Source organism: Elephantulus edwardii, unplaced genomic scaffold, assembly GCF_000299155.1.
Source record: "Elephantulus edwardii isolate Elephantulus edwardi_28Jun2011 unplaced genomic scaffold, EleEdw1.0 scaffold00111, whole genome shotgun sequence".
Classification (NCBI taxonomy): Eukaryota; Metazoa; Chordata; class Mammalia; order Macroscelidea; family Macroscelididae; genus Elephantulus; species Elephantulus edwardii.
The window spans coordinates 10,325,739-10,335,459 of NW_006399861.1; the positions used below are offsets into that span (position 1 = coordinate 10,325,739).

Genomic DNA, 9,721 nt, shown 5'->3' on the forward strand with positions numbered 1-9,721 from the left:
AGGTGTCGTCGCGCCCGCGCCCGTGCTGCCGCCGCCGTGCCCGAGAGCAGAGCGGGAGCCCGAGTCCCCGCGGCCCGAGCGCAGAGCGGGAGCCCGAGTCCCCGCGGCCAGAGCGCAGCCCGAGCGCAAAGCGAGCCTGCCCACCGCCGCCATGGCCACCACGGTGACCTGCACCCGCTTCACTGACGAGTACCAGCTCTATGAGGATATTGGCAAGTAAGAGCCGCGGCGGGCGCGGGCGCGGGTGCGGGTTCTGGCCGGGTTGGTAGAGCGCGGGGGGCGCGGGGGGCGTAGGGGCCACATTTCGCCAGCAGCCTCCGGACACACTGCGGTTGGTCGTGAAGTGCGCGGCCCGATGCGGCGCTGATCCAGGCCTGGCGCATTCCTCTGCTCCTGGCCTCGCTAGGCTGGCTGCATGGCTGCGGGGTCGTCTCGGGCTCCGCGCTTTAGCTCCCAGAGTGGCGCGGCGGCGGCGGCAGCAGGTGTCTCTGAATGCCCGGCATACGTGACGCATTAGGCGGCGGGAGATCAGAGAGGAGGACTGGGTGGGGGTGGCGGTGGGGCCACGCAGGAGACTCCTAGGCCCTCGGGCGGCTCCGGCGAAGACGGGCCAGAGCTGGCCGACATGGGTACCTGCGCTCGTGGATTCTACCATCTTTCGCAACAGCGCGGCCAGCTGCGCGGGTGGAGTGGTACCGCATGTCCCTGCCACCCGCTGTCCCCTCCCGTGTTACATCCAGCACAGTGGGGCCTGCAGGCTCTGGGTAGGGCTGGGCCTCAAGGCGACAGGTAGACGTGGTTAGGGAGGAAGCAGCCTCGTCATGGGCCACGGGAATCTGCTCCTGGGGGCCTTTCCTTGCATCTTTGTGGAAGCAGTGGCCAGGAGAGCCGAAAGAAGATCCAGGTCTTGGATGGAGGCCGGGGAGGGAGCAGGCGAGGAGTCTTGCTTCGCTCCTGGTGTCCGGAGCCGCCAGGTGGGAGTAGAGGTGTTTGAAGGGGGAGCTTGTGGGGCGGTTAGGCAAGGCTTGATCATAGGGGCGCTAGGTGGTGTGACTCCTAGGTTTTGTCAGCACTGACTGTGGAAGCAGGTTGTCCGTCTTCACAGCTTTGCCTCCGAGGTTCGAGATGGGACCCCTTCAGAATATCCCCTCTCTGGGTTTCCTCTCTGGATGGAGATGATCGGGCCTTTCCACCCCTGGGATGCTGGTCAGCGGGGCCCCCTGTTCCCCATGCTCATGCTGGTGAAGCCCCAGGTCCTCTCCGCCTTTCTGCTAAGGTTCCTTACAAATCCTGCAACAGATGATCCCTTTTTAAAAATCCCTTTCTGCAGGGAGTAGGAGGGGTGGTTGAGAAGGGGGGGGGGAAGTATCGTGCTCCTCCGTTGTGCTAGGTGGAGGGCCTGACCAATTGCTAGTAGCTCTGTGCTTAATGTTGAGGACTGCTGACCAGGGGACCTGCGGTTCAAATCCACCACAAGCACTGAAGGAGAAAGATGGGAGGTCTCCTTGTAAAACTGGTGGAGGGTCTGAGTAGAAGCGCCTTGATGTCAGTGGGTGGGAACCACAAAGAGTGTGTTTGCTGCATATGAGCAACAGGATCTGAAGGGCAGTGCTGGGTGGAGAAGGCACAGGGTGGCATACATGGACCTGGAGGCCAGGGTAGGCCTGGAGGCCAGGGTGGGACGGAAGGCCAGGGTGGGATGGAAGACCAGGGTGGGCCTGATACTGGTCCTTACCCAGACTGAATGGGTTTAGAGTGAAGTAGCCTGTGGAAGGCAGGGACCCTGCCTGCTGCTGGCTGGAAACCTGGGTAAGGAGCTGTGCTGCCAACCCAAAGACAGGCGGTTCAAATACACTGCTTATTCTGCGGGACGATTTACAGACTCTGAAGACCTGCTAGAGGTCAGCTATGGGTTGGTTCTAACTTGAGAGCAGTGCATGAGCAAGAGGATCCTCAGCAGGACTTGAGGACAGGCATCTGGGGAAAATTTCCAGCTACTTAAGACTGGAGGCCTCTGGAGAAGGATCGTGGAGAGACCAGCTGCGCTGGGTCGTTGCTCTGCTTTCTGACTCAGGCACATAGTTGAGCTGGGCCATTTCACTGTGAGGGAGAACCTGTTCTGTCCTCCTCCAGCAGTGTGTCTGGGCCACTTTGAGCTACTGTTGATCGTGATTCTGAGAACGGTGACAGTGAGAGGAATGCCATCACACCCCTTCTGGGACAGTTCTTTGGCACTTAGTTCTCTTGCTGTGCCCAAGCCTGCAGTCATCCTCAGTTGGTTCTGCTTCCTTTCTGGGGTACTTGTGGCCCCACATACCCCTGCTCCTTTACAGGGTATTGGCTCTTCTTGGCTGAACTTGAGTGAACCGCCAGGAATCAGCAGTAGGCAGCCAGCCTCTCTGAATCCCAGAAACACAGTTCTCACAGCTGCTGCCACCACCTGGGGCTGGGAGGTGGTGACTCTCTGGCGGAGCCTGAGAAGGGTGGCATCCATGGAGGAGAGCCATCAGAGGGAGGGCTGGAGCAGGCTCTGTCCCCAGTACCCCAGGAAAGATGCAGCAGGAGGAATGGACCAAGGGTGCCAGGAGAGCAAAGACATGTGAGGATATGAGGGAGTGGGAGAGAGTGAGATGGGAAAGGAACACAAGTCATGGAGCTGACCCTCTTAGGACTTCATCTCAGCCTGCTGAGCAGCAGACCCAGTGAGGGAAAGAAAACCATGGGCCACTGCACAAGAACAGGGAGACTGTGTCAGTCAAACTGCTGTGGTGGGTGCTATGGACAGAGCAGGGAGCTGGGAAGGTGGGTCAGGTCTGGGGGCAGGGTTCCACAGAAGGAGTCAGCTATGGGGCCCATCCTGGCTACATGTTGACAGAGCCACTCAGTACACAGTTGGTATTACTGCCCAGCCCAAGTTTATTTAAAGTTACAGATCCTGGCACCCTGTCAGGCAACACTAATCTCTCTACTAAGGGATACAACACACTGCCCTGCCCATTCCCATAACACTTCTGCCTGCCACACACCACTACATAGCCTCACCTCACACTATCACTGTTCCCCACCTCAAACCACCACCATTCCCCACATCAAACTGCCACCATTTCCCCACACCTCACACCACCAGTGCCTCACCTCATACCACCATCATTTCCCACCTCACACAACCACCATATGCCCCTACCTCACATTACCACCCTGCCCACCTCACACCACTACCGTGCCTCACCTTACATGACTACCCTGCTTCCTATCACACTAGCACCATTCCCTACCTCACACCACCACCCTGCCCCACCTCACACCATTGTTCCCCACTTCACACCACCACCATTCCCCACCTCACACCACCACCCCTTCCCCCTACAATCCGCCACTCTGCCTCCCCTCACCCAACCACCCTGCCTCACCTCACACAACCACCCTGCCTCACCTCACACCACTACCGTGCCTCACCTTACATGACCACCCTGCCTCATGTCACACCAGCACCATTCGCCATCTTACACCACCACCCTGCCCCACCTCATACCATCACTGTTCCCCACCACATAAGACCACCCCTGCCCCACCACACACAACCACCCCACCCTACCTCACAGCACCACTCTGTCTAACTACACACCACCTCAGGCCCACTTCACACTACCACTCCTGCTCCCTCACGCTACCACCCCTGCCCCACATCACACAAACACCGTTCTCTACTTCACACAACCACCTCGCCCTGCATCACACCACCACCATTCCCCACCTCACACCACAACCTTTGTCACACTACACACCACACCCATGCCCCACCTCACACCACCACCATTCCCCACCTCACACCACCACCCCTGCCTCACCTCACACCACCACCCTGCCTCTCCTCACACCACTACCCTGCCCCAACTCACACCAATACCCTGCTCCACCTCATATCACCACCTTTGCCTCACCTCACAAAACCACCATTATCCACCTCACATCACCACCCTGTCCCACCTCACACCACCACCATTCCCCACCTTATACCACAACCCTTGCCCCACCTCACACCACCACCTGCTTCACTGCACACCATCACCACCACCCCACCTTACACCACTACTGCTGCCCCACCTCACAAACCACCCTGACCCACATCACATACTACCCCCATCCCACCTCAAACACCACCACCCCCCACCTGAAACCACCACCTTTGTCCCACCTCACACCACCATCCTGCCCCACCTCACACCACCCTCCCTGCCCCACCTCACAACACCCTCCCTGCCCCACCTCACAACACCACCATTCCCCACCTCACACCACCAACCCTGCCTCACATCACACCACCACCCTGCCCCACCTCATATCACCACCCCACCTTACCTCAAATCACTACCATTCCTCACCTCACCTCATACCACCACTGTTCCCTATCTAACACCACCATCCTGTTCCACCTCACACCACCATCTGCTTCACTTCATACCATCACCACTGCCCCACCTTATGTACTACCCCACCCCACCTCAAACACCACCCCCGTCCCACTTCACACCACCACCCTGCCCCATCTCATACTGCCACCCCTTTCCTACCTCACACCACCACTATTCCCCACCTCACACCACCACCCCTGCCTCACCTCACACCACCACCCTGCCTCTCCTCACACCACTACCCTGCCCCAACTCACATCAACTCCCTGCCCCACCTCACATTACTACTCTTGCCTCACCTCACATTGTCACCATTCCCCACCTCACACCACCACTGTTCCCCATTTCACACCACCATCCCGTTCCACCTCACACCACCACGTGCTTCGCCTTACACCATCACCACTAACCCACCTCACTCACAAAACCACCTTGCCACACTTCACATACCACCCCCACCCCACCTCATACACCACCCGTCCCACCTCACACCACCACCATGTCCCACCTCATACCACCACCCCTGCCTCATCTCATACAACCACCATTCCCTACTTCACAGCACCACTATTTCCCACCTCACACCACCACCATTCCCCACCTCACACCACCACCCCTGCTTCACCCTACCTCATACCAGCTCCATACCTCCCTCAACCACCATCATTCCCCACCTCACACCACCACCCCTGCCCTACCTCACACCACCACTATTCTCCATCTCATACCACCACCCTGCTTCCCTTCACATTATCACCCTGTCCCAACTCATGTCCATCACCCAGTCCCCCACCCCACCTCACACCACTGTGCTTACCCCACCTTACACCACCACCCTTTAGCACACCATTACCCCACACCCTGTCCCACTGCAGATCACTGCCCCTGCCCCACAGAATACCAATGCCCAAGTCCTACTGCCCCAATTTTGTTCTGAATCTTCTGTGCAAGTGGCATGGAAAGTCTGGTTTGCCAAGAGGATCCTGCTTGTTTCTGACTTTGCACAGATATAGCCAAGCACAGCCACTTGTAGAAATGGCTTCTCCTTGCCCAGTGGGCATAGCTGTTAACACCTGTGAGTGCCTGGGCTGGGTGCGGGCAGGGCCAGGCAGAGACTGTGCTAGAGACACACTCTGTCATCTGACTGAACAGCCCTGGGATTTTAACTTCTAAAATGTTGAACAGATATTTATTAAAATCCAAATAAATATCAGAGATAAGAAAATGAACCTGTGTCCTTCCAATCAGAGTTGCAAATTTAGATTTTGTTCATTTTGACTTTAAGACACTTCCTTTTTTTTAATTGTAGAAGATAAGCATTTTACAAAAAAAGTAGCTGTGTTTTTTTTTTTTATCCAGCTGTTGTTTTGCATTTTATATTTTTCCTTCTAAACACTATTTGGTCCTTCCTTCCCTCCCACCCTTCTTCCCTTCCCTTCCCTTCCCTCTCTCTCACCTATTTCTATCTATTATCTATTATCTATCTATCTATCTATCTATCTATCTATCTATCTATCTATCTATCTATCATCTATCTTCCATCTCTCTGTCTTATCTGTCTGATCTCTGTAACTAATACGTAGAATTCCCTCTTTTTCTTTTGACTTTAATGAAAACTCTGCAGCGTGCTTATTTCACTTTACACAATGTTGCTGGCCTCTGTGTTGCACTGACACATTTTAATTCTTAGCCACTCAGCAGCAGTCCTAGTTTTGTCATGGAGATGCAGGTTGCTTCTAACACTACTATACTGTGTTGACTGTCTTTCTTGGAGGGTGGGCAGGGGATGATTAAGCAGCAGGAGTGACCAGTCCTGTCCCATTTGCTCCTGCCACCATGGAGGGATTTAAGGAGGTTTTTACCTGGTGCCTGTTCATGCTTGACCCGAATGAGTTTTACATCTTTGACAATTTATCATGTAGAAAGAATCATTCATTTTATATCTAAGGTCTGAAGTCTTCCTCTTTTGGAGAGTAATTAAAATTTTGATGCTCTCTCCCCCTCAAAAAACCAAACAGTGCCAATAGGATTTTGGGTAATTTTGGGTCAGTCACATTTGGGAATCCCAGGATAAAGGTCTGGTCAGGGGAGGGACTGCAGCCCACCCTTTGGAGAGAGCTGGCCCTAGGGTCATGACTTGCATGTAGTGGTGTCTGATTGGTATAGCATTTTAAATGTGTGGTTTTATTTCACTTTATGTCTAAGAACTAGTCCCATGCATCTCTGTGTCTTGTCCTTTCGTGTCTGGCTTATTTCACTCAGCATCATGTTTGCAAGATTCACCTGTGCTATCACATGTGTCAGAATTTTATTTCTCTTTTTGGCTCAATACTACTCCCTTGTCTGTTGTTTCCTATTTTGTTTAAATATGTGACTTCATTTGATTCTCTCAAAGATGCTGTCAGTTGTGTGGAAGACCCTTCACACTCATTTCACAGAGAATTGTAGCTCAGAGAGATTCGGTGAGGTACCCCTACCCAGGCTCTTTGAGGCCCTGCAACTCTGTTGTTGCTATGTGTCATCAAGTCTCTTGCAACTCATAGTGACCCCAGGTACAACAGCTCTGAACTCTGCTATATCCTGAGCCAACCTTATTATCTTTGACACACCTATCCTCCTTACCCTAGTCACTGAATCAATCCATCTCGTCCAGAATCTTCCTCTCTTGCGCTGTCCCTCCACCCTCCCAGGCATAATGTCCCTTTCCAAGGACTGGTCATTCCTTGCAATATGCCCAAAGTATGTCACACAAAACTTTAGAATCCTTGCCTCCAAGTAGCAGCCAGACTTTGCCCTCTTTAGGGGTTCTCCTGGTAGTCCATGGTATATTTAGTACTCTCCTCCAGCACCACAGCTCAAAGGCATCAATTCTCCTTCTATCATCTCTAGTCATTGTCCAGCTTTTTGATGCATAGCAAGTAATTACAAAGACTATGCTCTGGATTATAGAGTTTTCAGAGGCATGTTGTTTATGAAGTGGGTGCCGCTCCTGCTTCCAAACCTGTGTTAAACTGGAAGCACCACCAAACTCTGTCAACCATGAGAAATCATGGGTAAACTCTATGAACTTGGGTAAATGACAATAGTTATAGAAAGGCTTCAAGACTTTTTTTCATAGGGTCGCTATGAATCGTGTTCAACTCATCAGCAATCAACAACAACAACATGGCCTGCATCAGGCACACCTTAGTCTCCAGACTGACATTATTGCTCTTCAGTGTTCTGGAGACTTCCCTGATAGCAGACTTTCCCAGTGCAATTTATCTTTTGATTTCCTGGCTACTGGAACCAAGAGTGTTGATTATGGAGCCAAGGAAAGTAAAGCTGTTAACAGTCTCAATCTATGATGATGCTTCAATCCTTGACCTTCTGCAGCAAGTGTTTCAGGTCTTCCTCAGTTTCAGCAAACAATTGACATATTTAAACAAACAGATGCTGCCCTTGCATGTACCTATGAAGTTGTGCCAAGAAATATGGAGGATAACCACCAGGCCAAATGACTGGAAGATATCCAAATTTTTTCCGTTCCAAGGAAACGTCATGTGACTGAGTGTGGAAATTATTGAACAGTATCATTAATATCACATGCAAACAAGATTCTGCTGAAAATTATCCAAAAACTACTGGAACCAGCACAACAGAGAACTGCCAGAAGTGCAGGTTGGGTTTATAAGAGACTGTAATACTAAGGATACGGTAGCTAATGTTGGCTGGATCTTGGCTGAAAGCAGAGAGTAACAGAGGGAGTGTTTATTTGTATTTCATTGTACAAAGGCATTTGACTGTGTGGATCACAACAAACTGTGGCTAACTCTGAGAAGAGGAATCCCAGAGCACTTGATTGTGCTTATGTGAAAACCTATACTTGGATCAGGAGACAGTCATCAGAACAGAGGAAGGAAATACAGCCTGGGTCAAAATTGGCAAGCGTATACGCCAGGGATGCATCATATCTCCATACCTACCCTCCGAACTGGAGTATTTCCGCTCTCAACTAGTCCACATTGACCTTGAGATGTCCTTGGTCTAATCCAATGACCCCATAGTGGTATTCATGTTACAGTGAGCACCCACTCACAATCCTCAACTAAGACCACAGCCCCAACTCGGAGCATTGTGTGGGGTCCTGCTGCCTACAGGATATTCCATTAGCATTCTGCTGGTGGAAAGAGAGTTAACAGATAAATTTGGGAAATTCAAAGCAAGTCAGTTCAGAGTCTTCCACAATCTAGTGCCAGGTTGCCAGCAAGAAGAGGAGATGGTGGAGGAAAACTTACTTTATTTACTTTCTCTCTTCTGGGAATACATGGGGCACTTCCTGCCTCGGGTTTTTGCTCCTTACCTGCCTTTCGTTTCCCCGGTTCTCTCTCTGTACCATCTCATGTGCTACATTATAACCATTTCTGGCTGAGTGCCATCCACATATTGCGAGCCCTTGCCTCTGTGTCCTGCTGTGGCCAGTGACAAGCACTGGTGATGCCCACACACCAGCATGGCTTACACAGTGCCCCTCTTTTGACTCTTATGATGCAGGGTATCGTAAAGAGAAGACTCAGATGTCTAAGTTGCAGACAAGGTGTACATTATTACAGTGTCACTAGTTTACTTACTGTTTATTTCATAGTAGTGGTAAGAAGCAGTGCTGCAATACTGAAGGCACACAGTTTGAATCCACCAGCTGCTTCACAGGAAAAGAATGGGCAGTATCCTCCTGTGTAATTAATTGCCTCTGAAAACCTGCCGAAGGGTCAGCTATGGGTCAGTTCTGACTCAAAGGTGTACAACAACAATACCATAATCTACTTAGCTTGTGTGTGGATGTCGCTTGCTGTCTGTCCTGTTCATTGCTGAAGCAGTAGCTAGCACAGTGGTGCTGATTATATGAACATTCCTGCTCTGTGTGATGTTGTTGTTGTTATGTGCCACCGAGTTGCCTGCGACTCATAGCGACCCTCTGTACAAAGCTCTAAACTCTGCTCTGTACTGTGCCAATCTCATTGTCTCCGACACACTCATCCTGATTGCCCCAGTCACCGAATCAACCCACCTCCCAGAGGGCCTTCCCCTCCTGTGCCTGCCCTCCACCTTCCCAAGCATGATGTCCTTCTCCAAGGACCTGTATCTCTTTACAACATGACCAAAGTATGTCAGATGAAGCCTCAGAATCTTTGCCTCCAAGGAGCAGCCCGGTTTAACCCTCTCAATGATGAATCTGTTTTCCTAGCAGACCATGGTGCCCTCAACACTCTTCTCCAACACCAAAGCTCAAAAACATCAATTCTCCTTCTATCCTCCCTGGTCATTGTCCA

General features: G+C 51.8%; 1 protein-coding gene across 7 annotated transcripts in view; it reads left to right on the plus strand.

Annotated features, from left to right (window-relative positions):
* The first annotated feature begins 89 nt into the window (after positions 1 to 89).
* The window catches only part of CAMK2B (calcium/calmodulin-dependent protein kinase II beta), a 241,961-nt gene continuing 232,329 nt past the window's right edge, over positions 90 to 9,721 (plus strand). For 5 of the 7 annotated variants that reach the window (XM_006892151.1, XM_006892148.1, XM_006892150.1 and 2 more), the window contains exon 1: positions 152 to 216. In XM_006892151.1, the coding sequence (XP_006892213.1) occupies positions 152 to 216 (65 nt within the window). Of the gene's footprint in view, positions 217 to 9,721 lie in introns of all 7 variants that reach the window. The other 2 variants (XM_006892147.1, XM_006892153.1) reach the window with 2 other exon arrangements.